Source organism: Cyprinodon variegatus, unplaced genomic scaffold (assembly GCF_000732505.1).
Source record: "Cyprinodon variegatus isolate N-32 unplaced genomic scaffold, C_variegatus-1.0 Scaffold463, whole genome shotgun sequence".
NCBI lineage: Eukaryota > Metazoa > Chordata > Actinopteri > Cyprinodontiformes > Cyprinodontidae > Cyprinodon > Cyprinodon variegatus.
The window spans coordinates 67851-89862 of record NW_015150916.1 but is presented as its reverse complement, the minus strand read 5'-3'; the positions used below and the strand labels follow the sequence as shown (position 1 = coordinate 89862).

Below are 22012 nucleotides of genomic sequence, written 5' to 3'. Positions count from 1 at the left end.
GATTGAGTGGGTTGTGTACGACTAAACTGGTTTCTTCTTTTCATATGTTTCCTTAAAAAAAAAATTAAGTTGAGTGCATTAGTAATATTTGTGTTTTATTGAATCCTGACAATAAAACATAGAAAAGGTGTTAGCACAGGCTTCTTGGCTGCTTCTCTGATTTATGTGGCCTCTTGCTTGTTCTATACCTGATCTTTTTAATGTTTCTAACAAATCTCTGATGGCTTCATAGAACAGCTGTATTTGTACTGTGATAAAAAGGGCTATTTTTCTAACTAGATTCTAGGCAATTGGTTAATATGCATTTATTTAGTGATATCAGAGTAAAGGCATTTGAGCACAAAACACACACTTCAGATATTAATTATATGTATCCTTTGATTACTGTTTTGAAATTAACTGGCACGTTTGATTTAGTGTCACTAAAATTTCCCTAAATATGGATAGTTCAAAAGGGTTTTTGTCAAAAGGTTACTTTTTCAAAGCACTGTATGTTGCTAACATGTGCTTGTTACTGTTTTGCCTCTTCCTCCAAATAAATACTGCCATCACTTTAGTAACCTCTTAGTGGATTCTCTGGGTTTTTCAGACTCAGTCAGGCATGGACAGTGTCTCTAGGAGAAAAGCTCCAGGCATCCCCATTAACAAGGAACCAGCCAGGAAATTTGGTATGAGCACACGAGAGGAAGCTAAAATCCACACCTTAGAGATCCAAGCACAACAGAGAATCATCTGTGTTACTTTGGCATGCTTCTGTCTCTGTTTCAGCCCCAGTGGTGACATCTCCCCCACCCCCTGCTGGAGAAGTGGTGAAGTACTCTTCTAAAGCAGCAGATCACATCATCCCCAGTCAAGATATTCAAGGTGACTCCTTCATTATTGAAGGAATGGCTTGATGCTGTGATGATTCTCTGCTCTGATTCTTTGCAGTTTTTAAACTTCTCTATACTTCAGCCAGTGTTCAGACTTTAAATGAAACTATACAGAGTTCATTCTTTTTTTTTCTTTTCTAGAAATAATCAGAAGATATAACTCCCCCTCACCACCAGTAGACCCACTACCAGTTGGAAATCGGTCAGTTTGAACACCCACACACACACAAGCACACACACATTTGTATTTCTTTCCATATTAATAATTTACAATTACATTTACATTCAATTTAGTTCCTGAATTTATGCCTAACCCTGACATTTACCCTGACAGTTATCAGTATATTCTTAATCCGAAACTTAACCTAAAGTTAATTCACACCAAACCTCTGAACTGACTCGCTAAGGTTAAAAATGGAGCTCTGCCACAACAGCACCTGCCTTTAGGCCTGTTGGTCATAAGACTGTTGAAAAACATATTAAATACAGTCTTAAATAGGTAACACAAACAAGTGCATACATACACATCTATATAACTCTATGTTTCCAAGAACTTTGTAAGGTTTTCACTTCATTTTCAATTATTTTCTTATTTTAAATAAGAAGTAGCTTTTCAGTCAGAAAATAAAAAAACACAACACAGGTTTTGCATGAATAATACGATGACTACCTTGAGCTAAGTATGATGGAGATCCGTGATGATATAGGCGGCTTTTCCTCCTAAAGTCCAGGGAACTATATTAGATACCATTGCCTCATAATTCTATTGGAAATACCAGGCCATTTAAAATAGTGCTGAATCTACTACAGTGAAAATATATGTCCTCAATGGGTCTGTCTGCTGGACAGGTATAAACACATATTTGTGTCAAGACACAAAATCAAGCTCCTTCTATGGCCATTCTATTTGCCGAAGCAAAACCTGTACAAACCCTTGGAGTGGGATGAGGACAGCTTCCAGAAAAGTGGGCTGTTTAAGCTTTTGACGAAATGTTGAGACATCTTTAGTAGGGTTCCATATGAATGTAGAGGAGCTCCAATACACAGTTCTTTTGTTATACAGCCATTAATTGTGGTGTTCCATTTTGATAAGCAGACCAGATGGGAAGTTCACAAAGAAGCAAACACCTCGTGATGAAGCTTTACAGATCCTCAAACCCCAGATGGACAATCCTCCTGCTCCACAGGTAAACACAACCCTGTCTGAAAGAAGCAGTCACAGATTTATACAAGCTGCTCACCTGGGATCATTAACACCCCCACATTAGCATGGAGACACAGTGTTGAAATGCTTCTTTTTTCCTGTCCAGCCCAAGCGTCCTGTTGGCCAGTCACAGTCTACGTCTGTGATGAAACAATCAGGAGTTAATCCTACCAAAACCGCAAAGACAAGGGCTCCAGACCGTCGTCTGCCTAAACCTCCACCAGGTAACCACCTTCTAAAAGCTGGACTCATCCATATACCGTACTATAGACAAGGTTTAGTGTGTGTTTTGATATATTTCTTGCACTGTACAATTATCCTTGTGATGATATTTTTAAAATAAAAAAAAATAAAAAACATTTTTACAGAACAATGTGAATTTTCCTCTAATCTCTCTCATTTCGTTCTCTAGATCATATTAATGCAAATCCTGCATTTTTGTGCTTACTCATATCACTGCAACAAAATCCTTCACAGAACCTTGTAGTCAAACTTCTATTTAAAAAAAATCAAGTTTTTCAGGCATTTAACAATATTTATGCATAAATCGGTTACCAATGTTAACTAGTAAAAGTTTAAAAGCTTTATTTTCTTTCCTTTCTTTTTCCTGTGGCTGTTCAAGCAAAACTTTCAAGCATCAAAAGGTCAAAGGCTATTCATTTATTCTCTTGGCCATCAATGTGATTTTTGTCATGGTAGTGTTGGTGGTACTTGGGCTCCTTCTTGTGGTAATAAGAGGGATATTTTCATATCAACTCTGCAGGCAGATTTATCTTCATTAGCAGAGCTGTGATGTAAATGTGAAAAAGATTAGTGCTGCAACTATATTATGACTTCAGATCCAAATGAAAACTGCTCCAGGAGACAAGTGTAAAGGAAATATTGGAGAAAACCCTGCGGAAATGAAAGTAAACTAAGTTCAGGCAGTTGAAGTTCAAGGTAGTTCAATTCAAGTTATCTGAAATTTTGAAATGGCTATCATGCTTCAATTAAAGAATACGTTTAGTGATCTGTGGTGCCATAAACCTAACCTTAGAACCGTAATATTTATAAAAGAAAAATCTAAAGGTATGGATGTGCTTTTATCCATCCAAAAAAGTATTCCTCAACTAAAGTTTACATTCCTTAGAAATCCATTCCTTTAATCCTACAAGAAACATTCAGTTTTGATGGATATATAGCTTAGATAACTTTTTTTTTCACATAATTTTGATTATGTTTTTTAATCTGTTATTTTTAAACAAAGCTTTCACAAGGAAATTAAAACGGATGAAATAAGACACAGTTAGAGCACAGATCTCTTAAGTTAATCTTTAGAAGTCACATATTAAAAGGAGTTTTATGATCTAGTATTGCAATTTCTGTAATAATGACACGGATATTTGAAATGATTGGTATTTTAGGAGGTACCTCTTATAAAATCTCAGAGAACTACGGAGTTTATCTGTTTTTAAAAAGGTTAAATAAATTATAAGTTGCTGAGTTGTATATTGCTCACTTGGAGACACTGTGCAGATCATGGATCACTTTCCAAATGGTCACTTAAGATTTTTCAGGCTTCCTAAAGCGAAGCTGCGATACTCCAAGCTGCCCACTTCCCTGAAGACATTTTACTGCCATATATGTAAAATGTTTTCTTAGGCTGAGCCCCAATCCCCATTTGCCTAAAGAAAAAAAAATGGCCAGAATTTTTGCAGCTGTCACTACTGTTAATTTCTCTTTCTTTCTATGATTTTATTGTTTTAACCAGTAGTCATTCCTTCAAAGGTTACAATGATTTACATCTTTGTTTTCTACTTTCCTGATTCCTTGGTCTTTCCACAACATGTTATTCCTTAAACACTCCCCATATTTTTTGGACTTACCTGCATTTTTACGTTCTTTTGTTGGAATATTTTATTTTTTTCATTCATTTAACTTCAGAACATATCGGTTATATTTATATTACTTGCTTAAGAACAGTATCAGGGAGCAGAGAAACAGAACTTAGCTAAATCCCCCCAAAAATCGGAAGATACAATAAGAAATGGTGACACTTATATTATATATATTTTTTTTGTAATTCAAATATTTATTGAGGTTAGCATTGTATAACAAATAAACAACATATAAATCAGTTTAAATCTGTAAACAACTGATGTCAACTTTACATTGTAGACATATAGGTGAAATTGCAACACTATTAATGAAAATTACAGTAATGTATTTGCCTGCTGTCTTATGATAAGACTTATAATTCCTCCTCACTTTGTAGATAGTGTGATATGTACTTTGACATTATCCAGATAAAGACCCCCTGTTTTAATATAATTATGTATACCTTTCAAAGAATATCTCAAGTAGAAAGCACTCCTGAACCAGTGAGAGAATGTCAGGGGTCAGTGCTCTTTCCATTTTATAAGGAAAAGTTGCCTTGCAAGGAGTATAAGAAACACAACTACTACTAGACTCTGCACCAGATAGACAATGTGAGGTTCAAACCCAAACAGCCCATTTAATGGATAAGGAGGTATATATCTCCCTATGAAGCCTCACTTCATGTCCGAAAATAAGAATCTCAATTAAAGTTTGACTTTGGGCAGGAATTGAACTTATGAATATATGATGCCAGATTCCCTCTGTCACAAAGAGGGGTTATCAAACAACCTAGACAATCTCAGTTTAGTCAAATGGATACAATGTACTACCTTCAAAATAAATAAACCCTGTCCTGCACAAATTTAAGAATTTGAACCCTGTTTAGAGTGACTTCCAAGGTCTTCTAAGAAATACGTTTTCCAAGCTCCTCTTTCCATAACCATACTTGATTTGATGATCCACTGGGAAAAAGAACATCCTCCACTTTACCTTTAAACAAAGGTCGATGTGGTATCATTTTACACCATTTAATAGTGTTGAAGTCAAGACCACACCAACCAAGACAAAGAAGTACGGAGACTGAGACAAGGAAAACATCTTTAGAGGACTAGATGGCCTAGCCAAGACCAAGATCTTATATGGTTTTGGCCTCTAAATGTATTGGTCTTGTCTTGGTTTCTGTACTCCTTGGTCTTGGTTGGTGTGGTCTTGACTACAACACCACCATTTGATGTCAAAGAAATGCAGAATGGCATTTATGAAGTTCTTTTCTTACATATAAACACTCAGCAAGGTCCTTAACTTATTATGTAAATACAGCCAATTTAGCCCTGCTGCATGTCAGTTACAGATGGCTCATTTCAACTCAGTATCATACGATCAGTTATGAAGAAAAACGGGGGAAGCGCCAGAAAACAGCATTCAAATGATCGCATTTCAGTTTAGTACTTCATAAAGTGGAAAATTATTATTAAGGTAAAGAAACACCGGAAAACTGATAAACCATCATCTTCATCTAATAAGTCCTAATAACCCAGCTACTGACTTTATCACTTGGCATTTTGATATGTTGTGTTATTTTTACTTTCTAGTTATTAAACATGTTTCTTTGCAGTATCCCGAGAGCTTCCAGTTGAGAAAGAGACCATCCAGACACAGCTTCATCTGAGCACCAATGAGGAGCATTACACCTACACCAATGTACCCTGGAGGCTGTATCTCAGGAAGGAGGTGACCACACAAATACATCAGCAAAAACAAACCACTGAACATCAGCTATTTCTTATGAATATCCAGCCATGGTAAAAAGAAAAAAAACATAAAACATAGAACCTGAGCAGTAACCTGCTACAGATTACATTCAGTCCTTGTTGAAATTGAAGCCAAAAGGGGGTAAAACTCTGCAGAAAATGTTCCACAGTTTAAAATGATTATGAAATTCTTTGGGCTCCCACACAGATGATCAAGTTGTATTTTGGATGCTACCATTTTTTTTTAAATAAGAGGCCTTCTTCTATCTAATCTTCCAAACAAGCTGGAATTGTGCAGTGTTTTCCTTTTTAATTTAATTCTCAGGAACTTGCTAACTGACTCTGGTCCAGTCTGAAAGCAACCCTTGAGAATTATAAAATTGTTTGGCCCTCTCTAGCTCCACTTCTGCAATAGCTGGGAACTTTCTTTAAGGTCTTCATTACTGCCTTACCATTTTGTTACACACCCCTACACCCCATGGAGCAATAAGCCGTTGGAAATGTTACTGTTATAGAGGACGTCACACTAACGGACGATCAAACTGTTATTCTCCTTTTTGCATAACGGAATTAAAAATGGCATACTCAGCTTTCAAAGTGCTTCTCTATCTCTTTGTGTGATTTTGTAAACTTTACTTAGGATTTATATCATTTTTGAAATCCTGCGTTATTTTAGAATTTCCTGCAGCTTGTAACCCCAGCATTGAAAAAGGGTCTATGTTCTTGTTATCATGACAATATCTGTATCAATGCCAATTTAAACACTATATACGGAAAACAGTCCTCAGATGAATACATGTATATATTTTTCTCTCAGGTGTTTTATCCCAAAGACAGCTTCAACAATCCACTGTTGCTAGATCTCATTTTCAAACAGGTAAACATTTTTAATTCTCTTTTTCTTTTTTGTATTTAACAGTATTTCTTTCAGCCTATATAATCTTTCATAACTGAATAAACACAGATTTATACACACATTCCTCTTCTCTCCTGTACTTTTCTCTTCCAGATAGTGAATGACACCCTGTCAGAGGCATGTGTTCGTATCACCCGGGATGAGAGACAGAAAATGAAAGCCCTTTTTGGTACCCCTGTCTGTTTTTCCTGCAGTCTTTTTTCATGCCTGCATTGCTGTAAAAAGCACACCCCCCTGAAATTTATGAGTTTGTGTGTCTGTTTCTTTGAATGACAGCAAAACATAGTATTAAGCAGAATATGGATCCAGTGGAGGAGCATGTGAAGAAAACAATTGTAACAGCGGCCAGAGAGACCTGGGAAATTTACTTCTCCCGACTCTTTCCTGCCTCGGTGAGTTTGGGGGTGGGTTTGTTGGAGCATACTATTGCATTTTGTGATATATACATTTTTTACATTTTTCTTGGTGAATGTGTGCCTCTGTCTGTCTGAGTGCAGGGTAGTGTAGGAACAGGTGTACAGGTGTTGTCCGTGTCGCACAGCGGTATCAAATTACTAAAGACGGTGAAAAGCAGCGCAGCAGCTCCAGACTACTTCAGAGTCCTTCGACCATACACGTAGGTCCAGAAGTTTTTCACAAACCTCACTTTTTTCAACTTTTCTTTTAGCCACCTTTTATCTCCTAAACTTGTCTTGTTTCTTAATTTCAAATGTTTATTTTCACCAGTCCTTGGCTTTCACACTTTAAATCCATTTGTGGGAAAATTCAGAATATTTAAAACACATGGACCATTAAACCTTGAAGTTTTTATTTTGTTTTTTAAATTATGTGAAAACCTTATGCAGGTCTTATGCATCTTTAGGGATCATCTTGAGACAGAAATTATTTTTTCTATTTGCTCTCTTTGAGATTTTCTATAAATTCAGGTAGAGAAACTGTATAAAATAGCTTTTTTAGTGACAGGCTACTTCCTACAAAGCAGTTAACGCCCCATTAATACCAAATTAGAACTGCACTATGGTGTCAATAATCATTGGAAAAAAAACAAAATCTAATTTTAGGGCAATCATGACCTGAGGCAAGCTTTCTATCTGGCTCATCAGTTTCACTTGTTGTTTTCTTTGTAGTCCAATCAAAATGCTATAGATAGGCAATAGCTTACCATAAACACCTTTGCCATAACCCTTATTATTACTGTAGAGGAGGAAATACAATATTTTTTGGCTCATCAGCAACAGGATGATGCTCCTTAGAGCACCACTCAAAAATGCTGACAATGAACTATTTTTAAACAACTGAGGAAAATGTCTAAACTTGGAGCAATTGTGTCCAGAGATGATCTTGAAATTATTATCCACGGCTTTGTGTCTTCCCTTTAGACTACTGTAACTACTCATGTCTAAACAAAAAGGGGTTGTCTGGTCTTCAGCAAATTCAAAACTCTGCAGTGAGGTTACTGACTCTTTATTGGCTCCCAGTCTCTTTTTGGTTTCAGTTTAAAATCCTGGTGCTGACCTTCAGATTCTTTACGGTCAGGTCCCTCCTACGTTAGACACTTGTTGTGTCCTTATACCTCCTCTCGGAGACTGGGGTCTCCTGATCAGAATCTGCTAATGGTCCTTCTAACTCGTTACAGGACCAGGGGAGATCGCTCCTTTCAAGCGGCCAGAAGTCTAGAACAATCTTCCGCTTTTTACGTTTTTAAGAACGAACTGAAAACCAATTTTTTTTAGAAAGCATTTTAAGTAGTGGATTAAGGGTTGTTTTATGATCAAGTTTTTTGTGATGTAAATGTAAATGTATTTTTATTTGTATTGTAATTTTGTGAAGCACTTTGTGACCTCTATGTCTATGAAAGGTGCTATATAAATTAACATTACTTATACTAATTTTATGCAGAGTGCTTTGTAGAGCCAAGCATGTTTATTACTTCTCACTACAGCTATTTCATTTTACCTTTATGTGTTGTATTGTGCATGTACATTGAAATGTGAAGCCAGATTCAGTAAAGTGAACAAAATCTTTTTTTTTTCCAAATGTGCACCATAAACCTTAATATATTATATAATATAATATAACATATAATTCAATTTTATTGTCATTACACTGTCACAAGTACAGAGCAACGGAATGAATTCACTGCATTTAACCCATCCCCTTGGGGAGCAGTGGGCTGCCATTATGCGGTGTCCAGGGAGCAGTGTGAGGTTAAGGGTCTTGCTCAAACCAGAGTGGCAGTCTGTGGGAGTGCGGCTCCAACTCAGAACCTAAGGATACCACTAGGCCGCCACTCCCTTCACTCGTATCTGATCTTATGGAATGTGACTGCAGTCGGATTAGTGACCTTGAGGTTTATCTCCATCCAGTTTGTCACAATATTGTTCTGCTCAGCAGGAAACTAAGCCAGACAGCAAAACGGACAGAAGCTGGGATAGCAATACTGAGAATCTAAACAATAAGTAAACTATTTATCCTTAATTTGAGAAGGTACGTTATATGATCTGCTAATGTAATTAGCACTTAGTAAGATAATTAGATGATATGAAATAACATAGCAGAAATAACATGCTAGCAATTTCCAATCCTACTCATCCCCGCTCATCTTCAATAAATATGAAATTAGGGCCTCTCTTTTTAGTAGGCCATATACATTTTTATTGTAAACAACCACCTGAAGAATTTCCAACTCTTCCCTAATTGGCATCCTACCCACTTACTCAATTAGGGTGGTTGGACATGTCCAATGCTGTGGCTAAAAGTGTGAGAACAGGATTTTTTTTTTTTTCTAGTCTAGATTGTTGGCAATACCTGCTTGCCACAATTTATTTTGGGACCAGTGACAGGAAATAATCAGTACCATGATATGTTGCCACTGCAATAATGAACCACAACCATCTCACACTGAAGGTTTTTGCCTGCGTTAAACACTCAGAGAACTTACTGCTCCATCAGGCACTTCTTGATGCACAACTTGATACACTCCAGATGACCTGGTAAAGATTCAACAGATACTATTCATTGTATGGCAGACTTAGTCCAGTATGTAGAGACCCTAATATTTAAAGTTTTTCTGTTTAAGTTTTTTGCAGTATTTAGACTGATGTTTTCTTTCTGTCTGTCAGCCGTTTCATACAAAGAAAATTACACTTCAAAGAACACCTTAAAAACTATCATAAGCAGACCAGATTATGAGAAGGTTTGATTGGATTAATTATGGTAAATATACATTACAGAAAATGAAACAAAATAATTCTCAATTAAATAAAAAGGTTTATGGTTACCTACCCAATTCAGTCTGACTAGATCACTTGAGATGCGGTACTTGACAGAATTATACTGATGTTATGCATACTACAGCCTGCTATTTAGTGGTCTTGCTTTACTTAACTTTGTTTAGTTTAAAACCTCAAGCCCTGATGAGTATTACAGTTGGTGAGTTTGGCTCATTGTAAAGGATTTACAATATAAATAAACAATCGATGGCTTAAGTTAGAAATTGCGGGCAAATGCATCACATTTTATTCTTTCTTTTATCTTTATTTTACTGAAAGTTTGGTTTACATGTTACGCAGACCCTGTTGGTTATTATTGTGATTGTTTGCTGTTTCTCCTGCTTTCTGTCTCAGATATGCAGACATCCTGTTCGTGACCATCCCATCTGAGAACATGCTGGAGTTCAATCTGACCAATGAGAAGTTGATCCTGTTCTCTGCCAAGGCCTTACAAGTCAAGCATCTTATTGACACCTTTATCAATGAAATCAAAAAGGCATGAAAACTCATACCACACAATTGCACATGCTTACATATTTTTACATCCTGTCATCCAAAACTCCAAACACTTTTAAAGAAAATAATCAGCGTCATTTCACCTAATCCAGGTCTGATTACAATGAACACAAAAGGTTTTTGGTATAGGTTTGAATCAGCATACTCAATTTGGTGTTAAACCCAAAAAAACTATTTAAGTTGTGCTTAGGGTTCTTATTTCACTTGATCAAAAAATTCAGAGGTTTCAACTTTTCTAGCTTTGACTTAAGTATTTTGATTCCCATAGAAGTTATCTTTGTCATGGTCAAAACTATACTTTTAAATGCTCTTTGCTGAAAAATCACAAAACTTTATCTAAATTAGCAAAGCATATAAATTAACAGGCTGAGGTGGTTCAAGACTGAAAAAATTATGTCCCAGTTTTTATTCAGCAAAGTAAGAAAATCAAGGGAAAACTTTATTTTTGTACTTTACCATTTATCACAAGTATTTCATTACCAATATAATATACGTCCCCTGTTCTTTGTTCTGTCAGGACTCCGATTATGTCATTGCTGAGCGCAACTTTGTGACAGATGACCGCTCAATGCTTAGTTTTCATAAAGGTGATATCATCAGGTTGCAGGTCATGGATGGGCTTGAGAAAGGTGAGAGACTATTTCAGTCAGAGTTTCCTGGGTGGACATTACAAGAACATTTACAGATGCAATGTCCTGCAGGTTACAGTTACGGCTGTGTGGTGAGGAAGAAGGTTGTGTTTCTGGAAGAGCTTAAACGTGACACTCAAGACTTTGGTGAGTATTTGATGTGTTCAGGAAACAGATCAATAGCTATAAACTTCATGTGCCTTTAAACATGGAGGGAATTTTTGAACCATTTATCCTCTGTTCTTTAGAGCTATTATTCTCCAAATGTAAGGGGAAAATGCAAGACCTAGCAGCCAGAGCAGCCTTTACATACAATATTTGAGCTGAAGATAATTTTTAGATGGAGAATGGCAAAGCAATTTAAAAATCATTGTTTCTAACTCAACTTGATAACATAAAAAATACCATTTTAGGTCAGAGGTGTCGCATTACTCTGGTGCTACACAAGATCTGAAGGGGACTGTCTGATGTTAAGGAGTTCCTGTCTAGTAAAAGACATCTCACAATGTCAGCATAGAGTAGAAAAACCACAAGGCAGCAAAATATCTTGACTTCCATCTTTGACTGAGCTTAAACGGACCTTGTTCTCACATATGCTGAGTTCGAATTCAGTGGCTGCGTCCTTCAAACACCAGATTTGTCGGCCGATTGCGACATAGTGCAGCGCCATGGCCTGTTCAGATTGAAACAATCCTCATTATGCAGCCGACAAATGCATCCTTCTTTTTGCCTGTTTTGAAGGCCGGGTCCATTGTATCCTACGTAGCCTTGGGTATCCCGAGATTAATTGCGTGTCCAAGCTGCTCCATGTTTAGAGGAAAAAGTAAATTGCTAGGTGACAGAGCGTACACTGAGGCCATTTCTCAATTCACAAGAATGTGAGAACGGACTCGTGTCCTCAATATGTTCTTGAGAAGAACACAGGAAAGTATGGACTCTGGGAGAACAGGAGCACGCAGCATAAATATGGGTCAATAGGTGGAGCTGCATTTCTCCTCCTGTTATTCAGAGTCTCTAGATAAAGATAAATTCTTACTTTTTTCGTTTAGTGGGGGGATAATAATTAGAAGAGTAAGATAAACACAAATCAAATGAACATTTTACCAAATAAAACAAAACAATCACTATCAGAGCCAGCGGTACTTCACACATGGCTATGCCGAGAGAGGGCTGCTGCAGACAGGCTTAAATTGGCCCTGGCTGCAGTTAGCCTTGGAGTTCCACTGGTTGCCACGGTCTTCTCAACATCGGACTTTTTTTTTTTTTATTACGCACTAAATCATTAAATGGGCCATATAGTGAAGCTTAAATTAAAATTTTCTCGTTTCAAATTATCTTAAAACATACTTTTATAGAACAACGCCAACAGAAAAGAGATATTTTAACTTAATACCCTGAGCTCTGTTAGCGTTTCACTGGAAGCTGCTGCTGCCACAGTGCTGGGGCAGCTGTCAATCACAAGAATGGGCAAGTTCAACTCAATTCAATTCAGTTTATTTATATAGTGCTGATTCACAGCAAATGTCATCTCAAGGCACTTTACAGTTCACCAGATCTGTTTTCAAAGATTTCTATCTAAGGAAAACCAGTTTATTGCATCGATTCATTGACTCTAGGGCATTCCCTGACACTAAACATGCCTGTAGCAACAGTGGAGAGGAAATAATCCCTTTTAACAAGAAGAAACCTCCAGCAGAACCAGGCTCAGTTTGAGCGGGCATCTGTCGAGGCCGACTGTGGTTCAAGGAGACAGAAGCAGAGATGCAAAAGGCAAGTGTAAAAGGGGCCCATCCAGGAAACACACAGCCATTCAGACGACCTCCGAGCCAAGATAGCACATCGAGCCAGTTGCAGTCACAGGACTACACTCAAAAACAGGCAGATCTCGAACATCTATAAACAAAGGTGTTGATGGAAGCAGCACAGCTGGTATTTCTCTCTAGGATGGTGTCACAGCCAAACAGGAACAGACTATGAAAAAAAGCAGAGAGAGCATAACGTGAAAGATTAAACTAACAAATTCTGCAGAGTGGGAGAATAGAGATAGAATGAAGCAGAATTATGAAAAAAGTGGTCCCTATGTCCTCCAGAAGTCTAAGCCTATAGCAGCATAACTATTGAGATAGCTCAGGATAACCTGAGCCCCTCTAACTAAAAGCTTAATCAAAAATGCATGCTCGGTACAGAGGGAGGGGCGAGGGAGGGGCGAGAACAACATCCGGGGACTTTGTCCGTTCTCTGTCTTTTGTTCTTGTGAATTGGAACAGTACTATGGCTGAGACTGATGACGTTTCACAAGCACATGAGAACGCACAAGTAGACGTATTGAGAAACGGCCTGAGTGAGGGGCAGTGGCATTTGGAGAAGGCTTGACCTGTTTGAATCCATAGCCAAACCCTTCCGGCCTCCTTATTTTTACGACCCTCAAAGGACCCAGTCCAGGTAGACCGGGTCCTTGGATGACACAGCTGCTGAAATTAAACACACCTGTTGATTATTAGGTGACTTGCTTAGGAGAAAATGCAATGATGTGAATCAGGTGTGAACTAAAACATGGTAGACAGTATAGGCCCTTTAGGATCAGAGTTGAGGAAAAAATGCCCTGATCTAATGCAATCTACTGTACCTCTGTTTCTTTGTTTAGGGTGGCTGTTCTGCGAGAAAAAAAACCTATAAATAAGAATACATTATAATTTCAATTTATTGATCACACATTGGAAACATTTACCTCTGCATTTAAACCATCCCCTTGGGGTGCATTGGGCTGCCATCGTGGGGCGCCTGGGGAGCTAGGGCACAGAGCTTGGAATGCTCTGTGCCCTAACCACTAGGCCACCACTCCCCTTAATTACCTCCCCTTGCCTCAGATTTTCTATAGTTCCTTACAGATTTCTCTTCAATAATTACCTTGTATGTGATTCTATCCATTAGCCTATCAAATTAAACCAGCCTCTCTACCCATGCAGTAGAAAAACATTGCCCCAGCCTGGTTCTACCATCCACTTTTTGTACAGTGGGTATTGGGTTCTCAGGATGAGGTGCAGCCTACTGCATGATCCAGATAACTTACATTTCTTTGTTTAAAGTTTGTGTTTTTAAAATGGAAAGATGTGGTACAGTATGAATAGTTTTGCAAGGCACACTAAGTAACTGTTTCACGGTTGTGAGATAAACAAGGTGTCAAGCTTAGCTTTAGACAGTGTTCTCCATCCAGACAGCAGTATCTTTATGATCTTGTGTTTGGTTATCAGCACAGCCCAATTCACAGAAGGGTGATCTAACATGCAGTTAGGACAGAGTAGTGGAAAATAGAAACTTTATGGTTCCTTGTTTATCTGCTTGTATCTGCGCATCAGGTTGGAAGTTTGGAGCTGTGTTTGGCCGCTCTGGGACTTTCCCGACAGAGTGCGTCCACCCCGTCTCTCCTCCTGATTTCCTATCATTGCCACTGGACCGGACGGCCGAGCCTCGAGGTGGAGCTGACCAGTTCGCTGCGTCATCAGCCATTGCTGTTGCTGTGGCATCTACGATGGCTGCCCATGAGATAGATCAAACGATTGAGGTTTCACAGGCACACACACTTTACACTGATTATTTTTACGTCTTACAAACTGACTTTTAATCTCTCCTTTTAGAGAGTTTCACTTGATAGGTTCTCTGATGGAGAGCCTGATGAGAGAGCACTGCAGGACAGTAAATATGATATGCTGGAGTTTGCCAAGAAGTTCTTCAGACAGGCACCGAGTGGACAGGGGTGAGCGATATACACCAAGGAATATGTAAATTCAGATCCTTTCATTTTATAATCCTGCAACAGGGATTACTTTGAAGAGCTGCAGAGCTATAGGTACCATCAACTCAGTGTGTTTTTTTTATAACACTGAGCAAAGCTGTTAAGCAACACTGTAGTTATTTAAATTTCTTTTTAAATAAATACACTTTCTTCTTATCTTTTAAAGGGGAATTGATCAGTGTTTCTAAAAATGTGTTGATATCATTCTTTTGGTATGTCGCTTTCAGTTCTGTTTAAAATTATGTAATTTATATTTACACTCGTCATCAAAAGGCAATTAAGAGACAGTTCAATAAAAACATACAATCAGATTTGCAGGATATGGTTCTCTTGAGCATGTGGCAATGGTCTACATTTGCATTGTATACCTGCATTGTTCCTTTGACTCTCCAGCAGCGTGCTAAATGTTTGTCTGTATTGCTTAGTTAATTGAAATAAAAATGTAACGAATACATCCAGATTTGTTTTTCAGAGTTAACAGAGTTAACTGCTCTGCTGCTTTCTGATGAAGGTAGAGCAGATGGACTGAACAATTTTACATAAACTAATTGACTTAGTGTTACTAAAACATTAGAACATATATATATATATATATATTTATATATGTATGTATATATGTATATGTGTGTATGTGTTGTTGTAGGTTTATTGTGTTATATTGTTTTTTTAGTTTCATAATTGTAGTGGCCTCTCGTTGGGCCCTTGTCAACAATCATGGGCCTCTAGAATGCTTCTCTTTCAACCCTTTTTGGTGCCCCTGAATAAAGAGGTAACTCTAGATAACCTAAGCCAATCTAACCATAAACTTTACGAGGAAAGTGTTAAGCCTAGTTTGAGATGTAGAATAAATTAAATTAGATCTATGTTTTTTTTCCGTGATGTTTACAGAATGCTGGTCAGGTATTTTGAACATCATTGCAAAATTAGTCACAGATGAGGAATTTAGTTTAAAAAAATAAAAATAAAATAAACATGCCAAAGTCAAAATGAAAACCCTGAAAGGATGTTCAGAAACCCTTACAAACATATTATCAAGTCCAAAATGAAATACTATAAGACAGGCTGGCTCTTTGAGGGCAAAATGTAATAAAGAGGAATAATTTAACATGGGTAGTTTTCTATTTTAAACTGAGGTTCACCTCCATCTCACAAATCATTATTGCTATTGCTGAGCTATTTAAATAAAGGAAATAGTTGAGGTCACACCAGTAGATTGTAAAATACTTGATCCATATTAGGTGAAGAGTTTGAAAAAAGAGAAGCCCATATAAAACACTCTGACGACAAACTGGTTTTGAAAAGACAGTGAAAATAGAGAAGGAAGATATTTCTGTAACAGGTACATTCATGTGGGAATGCTAGAAGTAGATAGAGATTAATCATGAGCATGTAAATGCAAGGTTCAATATGCCAATTGCAAGCTTTTGTAAATGTAATGTTAAAAGTTAACTGATAATCCAGGTCTTTACATTCTTAAAATCTAAATGTATCATTATCTGTCTACATCTGTCCTTAGAGATTCTCTAAAGAGTAAAAGCAAGAACAGAAATTCCAGGGAGCCCACTGAAATGATCAAGTTCTCCAAGGTATCTTGTTGTTTCCATCATTTAACAATAGCTTCCTTCATGGGCTGTTTAGGTAATTCTTTTTAACTGATTTATTATTGCAGGCCCCTCTCACTGAGTCTCTGATAGAGTTCACAGATCTAGCTATGAACCGAGTAGCAGCTGATCTTTTCCTGTGTAAGTTTTCAAGTTCTTACATTACATTAACCTGTTTCATAATTCAGGTTTATTTTTATGGGAGTCACTTAAGAAGTTATCTCGACTTACCTACTTACTTTAAAAGTATTTAATATGTACTATGAACAATTGTGTTTATTCCTTTTTTTTATTTCTGTATATATATATATATATATATATATATGTCTGTGTGTGTGTTTTTTGATGTATTATCTCTAGGCATCATGCGCTTCATGGGTGATTCTCCATTGAGGGGTTCAACAGAGCAGGAAGTGGTCAGCACATTCCTTAAAGTAAATATCCTTATTTTCAGTTTCCTGATCCATCTGATGTTGCAGGGTAAAAGAAAACCTCAATAATACTGTCAGTTTATTGAAAAAGAAATATCTTTTATTGTAAAACAGTGGGGAAAAGTGTGTGTATTATCAGGAAGGTGAAAGGTAAATAGAAGCAAGCAAGTACTACAAAAAAAAAAAAAAAGAAAATATGAAAACAAAAAATAATCAGAATAAAGACTTGAATAGGTGATCTGCAATGGACTGGTCACCTGGATGGATGGATGGATGGATGGATGGATGGATGGATGGATGGATGGATGGATGGATGGATGGATGGATGGATGGATGGACGGACGGACAGACAAAAAAATTAGACTAGAAACAGCATAAAGAATACAAATAAATATGCAAAAGGTGCATGTGTATTTTTGCATTTAGAACACAACAGACTGTTTATAAAAATGAAAAGACTGTTAAAAAATCTAAGTGTCGTAGAATCAATAATGCATATAAAGTCTGAAAATATGCTGTGAAAAAGAATATGCAACAATGCTCCTTTGGGCATTTAGGATACAGCAGTTTGTCTACAGCACTTATGAACAATTATGTCTAGCATCTGCATGAGATTTTTTGTAAGGCTCTTGTTATATCTGCTAATGTGAAAACTGAAAGAATTGAGAAAACTGATTATAAAGGGAGCAGGCATTAAAAAAAAAGTCTTCCACCTTTTTGGTAGTTCCACTTATACCATTTTGTTACAGAATAAAAATTTGTATTGTATTAAATGATTATTTTAAAGGAGTAAACTCCAGCTAAAGTCTTGTGGTGTTCTATGTTATGCTCCCCTCAGCTCATTAGAGATTTTGCCTTGATGAGGGATGAAGCGTACTGCCAGCTCCTCAAACAGCTCACTTCTAACACCAGCTCCAAACCGTAAGTTGACCGGCTGTATTCAACCAGTACATCGCTCTTTGCTTCTCTGATCCTGAGTGACTTTGTGGTTGCTTGTGCTCCACAGTGATAGTTGCCAAAGAGGCTGGAGGCTGCTGTACATTCTGACTGCCTACCATCGCTGCTCTGAGGTCTTCAAGCCTTTCCTGCTAAAATTCCTGCAGCAGGCTTCTCGCAGTGCAGGAGCACAGTATCAAGGTAAAAACCATGCCCACTAATACCAAGTGGAAATACACTGTAAATGTTGCAGTCAGTGAGAAATGTGTACTTTCTTTTGTCTTCCTTTAGGCATAGCTAAAGCGTGTGAACAGAATCTGAAGAAGACGTTTCTGTATGGTGGCCGGATTGTTCCACCCAACGGCATGGAGATAAAAGCTATGATGGTTGGTTCTTTTTTTAATTTAGGAAAAATCTTGAAATTCTTGTTAGAAACAGGATGCTCTTACAATGGACATGCTGACAATAACAGCAGGTCTTTGAGTTGGTGTACAGGATGCAAGGTTTAAATCCCTATTCTGTCCATTTCGGTCATTGAGCCCTTGGGCAAAACACTGAATCTGCGTTGCCTGCTGACGGTGGTCAGAGGACTTCAGGCTATGGAAACTTCATTTCTGTTACTGTGCCCCTAAGCAGTGTTAATGTAACATTAAAAGAGACATTTCAACACTGAGCCAGGTTACATATGGTTACAGAGTAATGATTAACACTGACAATTTTAACCCAGTTTTACATTGTGAAGAATAATTCCAATTAGAGTAGAAATAACAGTCTGGCACTTCAACCTATGTAACTGTTATACTGTACAGGGCAGGGCCATATGTAACTTGGCTCAGTGTTGAAACTGACTTACTTTAACAATAATCTTACACTGTTGTATTGTGTGAGCCTGGTGCTGCAATTGGAGGTCATTTAAATTTACAGTAAACAGCAGATATTGTCACTGGAAGCATTTTACCCTGTTGTAACATAAACATTAACTACTGTAAGCTCTCGTTTTGTAATATTTGTCTTGATTATTTACATTTAGAAAAGACAGGTTTATGTATAAGCACATTTCAACGGGCTGTTCATTAAAAATAATCAGAAAACACAGAGATCCTGCATTTTAGTGGGATAGTAAGAGAGAAAAACATTATAATTTATAAAACTAGGTATTGAAAATAATAAAATGATAATTAAAGTAATCAAATGGTTATAGAAACAATTATAATGAATTATTCATACTAAATAATAAGCGCTTGACAATGTAGCTTCTGGGAACTTGTGAGCAACAAAAACCTTCCAACATTTAAGATGGCAAAAGGAAAAAAAAGAACAAAGTGAATAAAAATGAATTCTTTGCGATATGAATTATGATTTTATTATCAAAAATTGATAATAAAATCATAATTCAAGTAAATAAAGTTGTACCATAAACTTAAGCCAATATTGTCAAGATAACAGAGTCAAGGACTACCTAAACAAAAAAGGTTTTTACCTTAATTTTAAGCAACTTAGATTTTCTGAACTTTTACATTTTTCTGATTTTGGTCCAGATTATTTTAAAAAGGTAAAAGCTATTTCTCCATGTTTGGTTCTGGTTCTAGGTATGCAGAGTAGACGATCCAGAAGACCTGAGAGGTCTGGGTGATTGATTCACTGACAATGCTGTAATATATTTTGGAGATAAGCCATAACGACTAACAGAAATATTTTAAAGTTTATTCTCTGGATTACAGGGAGCCAGTGTACGGACTTAAGAATTGGTATAATGTGTTCCACTTTCTTAGTTTTAGGGCGCAGGCAGCAGCATTCTGGATAAGCTGCAGATGGCTGGTTGTAAACAGACCTGTGAAGACACTGTTAGTAATCACTTCAACTAAAGATGAAAACATGTATTAGATTTTCAAGATCCTGCTAAGGTGTTATCAGTTATCTGATCATATGAAGTCACTTGTCCTTTAATTCCGGATATGTTCTTTAGGTGATTGAGGGCCATATTTGTCACTGCCTTTATGTGCCTCTTAAGGTCCAGATCAAAGTTCTTTCTTTTGCCTTTGGTTATTTTGCAATGTGATTTTATTCGAGCTACTTTTTCTGTAAAATACCAAAATCAACAAGAAACACTTTGATCTGGACCTTCAGAGGCACATAAATACAGTTTTTCCAGATCCTGCTAAGAGGTGTTAATCATTAGTCATGTAATCATATAAATTTATATTTTTTTTAAATAAAATGTTATTACCAGTTACTCAGATCCGAATATAGCCTAATGACAAAAAACATTTTTAGGTCTTGCTTAAGTAATTTCTTGTATTTCTACTCTTTTACTTCTATTTGGGCTAAAATATGTTAAGGAAGGGTTTTTGTTACTTAGTACTAACTTTGGATAGTCTGTCTATTCTGTTGGACAGTACATTGAAGATTCAATTTTAACAAAGGTTTTCAATTTATTTCTATTTATAATTTAAAATCCGATATAAAAACCAATTAGTGTTCATTTCAAGAAAACACATAGGTAGATTGGGTTGTTTGTTAGGGATTTTGTGAAAGAATAATATCACACAAATCAACTGTTTTATTTAACTGCAGTTTGCCAAAACTGATTATGATCTCAAAGGTTTAATAGGCAGCCAAAGAAGCATGAAGACAATTTTAAAGAAAGAAAGACAAAGAAAATTTTAATTTAGTCTTTTGATTTTATTAGTTCATATAAAATTTTGATTTAAATACACAGACCATTAGAGCATTCAGGACTCGGTGAAGAACTGCCCATGAGTTACTGCAGCGTCTAATTTCCCTGTGAGATTAATAGAGTATTGTTGAATTTGAATTGGAATGAATTGAACTCACTTGAATTAAATGTATACTTACTTTTGCCATGTGAATGCTTTACTGTCTTTCCTTAGGCAGGACGCAGCTCTAAACGGCAGCTGTTTCTCTTTCCTGGAGGCATTGAGCGCCATGTGAAAATAAAAACTTGTACTGTAAGTACCCAGCAGTTGGTGATCAGTGAGATGCATTGGTGTAGAGAGACTGTGATTGGCTGATCCATCTCTGATGGCTCTGTTGGATTTGCTTTTGAGGTTGCATTGGAGGTGATAGAGGAGTTGTGCTATGAGATGGGGTTACACACACTAGAAGCCATTGAAGAATATGCCATATTTTTGGTCACCAACAAAGGTATGTACAGTGTTGTTTTCTTTATAAAAAATATAGCTAATCCCAAAATATTCCTATCCCCAGAAAGATGTTCAAAATAACAGCAGTATATATAGTAAATAAAGCACTTATATATATAAGAATTTTTGTGTTGTGCATATCTTTAGATACTCTGTATAAACATATTACAATAGATAGACAGACAGACAGACAGACAGACAGACAGACAGACAGACAGACAGACAGACAGACAGATACCATGGACTCTCTTTATCGGTCCAATGTTTCAATTACAATAAACACAAGTAAATTACACACATATACTCATATACAACAACCCAAAGAAAAAAATATTAGACGTAAATCCACCTTCTCTAAAACTGTTAATAAGCATTTCATTATTAACACGACATCAAATGTCTCCACCTCCCCAAATAGAAATAAACTCATTCAGGTCTGACACCATTCTATAATATGCAAACTCTGTCCTAATACGTGCAGCTACCAGCCCTCTGAACATCAGGTCAACATCTACAGAACCTTTCTCCTTCATTTTATTTCTCATGGTGAGCCAAATGCTCATCTTTGCCAGACCAAACAGAAAATTAACCGGACAAATATTCCTCTTTTGTGCCAAAAATAAACAGTTTGTTATTAAAACTGTGTCCTAAACCAGCCACCCACTGTTTTAACAAAGGGAAGAGAGGAGCTAGTGTGGGACATCCAATCCAGAGATGCTGTAGTGTTTCCTCAGCCTGACAAAAGACACACTGACTCCCTGATCTGTTATCAATGATTGAGTCTCTAAAGATATGCACAAAATGAAAGTTCTTATTCTTCACTTTCTGAGCTAATCTCATTCTCTAAAGGTCAGTTTGAATGTAAAATGTTTTCTCCTCTGTTTTCATCTTTTATTTACAAAGCAAACTGTCAGCTTGTTGAACCGCAGATGGACTATGCTGTTGTGCTTGTAATATTTTAGAGTTCATCTGTTGCTGCTTTTACTGGTCATCGGACTGGAACTAAATTAAAACGAAAACACCTCCTGAAGTAAATGCCTATAAAATAAATAACAACCGGATTTCTGTGT

General features: G+C 36.8%; 1 protein-coding gene across 1 annotated transcript in view; it reads left to right on the top strand.

Annotated features, from left to right (window-relative positions):
- LOC107094092 (unconventional myosin-XV-like) overlaps positions 1-22012 on the top strand; it is an 83810-nt gene that overhangs the window by 58153 nt on the left and 3645 nt on the right. The window contains exons 47-69 of the mRNA XM_015389507.1: positions 590-668; positions 769-864; positions 1014-1074; positions 1969-2059; positions 2183-2300; positions 5549-5664; positions 6502-6561; positions 6694-6769; positions 6877-6992; positions 7098-7216; positions 10227-10368; positions 10906-11017; positions 11090-11164; positions 14374-14579; positions 14653-14771; positions 16327-16396; positions 16480-16552; positions 16772-16845; positions 17681-17763; positions 17849-17979; positions 18070-18164; positions 20670-20747; positions 20847-20943. Coding sequence (XP_015244993.1) covers positions 590-668; positions 769-864; positions 1014-1074; positions 1969-2059; positions 2183-2300; positions 5549-5664; positions 6502-6561; positions 6694-6769; positions 6877-6992; positions 7098-7216; positions 10227-10368; positions 10906-11017; positions 11090-11164; positions 14374-14579; positions 14653-14771; positions 16327-16396; positions 16480-16552; positions 16772-16845; positions 17681-17763; positions 17849-17979; positions 18070-18164; positions 20670-20747; positions 20847-20943 — 2287 coding nt within the window. The remainder of the gene's footprint in view (positions 1-589; positions 669-768; positions 865-1013; positions 1075-1968; positions 2060-2182; positions 2301-5548; positions 5665-6501; positions 6562-6693; positions 6770-6876; positions 6993-7097; positions 7217-10226; positions 10369-10905; positions 11018-11089; positions 11165-14373; positions 14580-14652; positions 14772-16326; positions 16397-16479; positions 16553-16771; positions 16846-17680; positions 17764-17848; positions 17980-18069; positions 18165-20669; positions 20748-20846; positions 20944-22012) is intronic.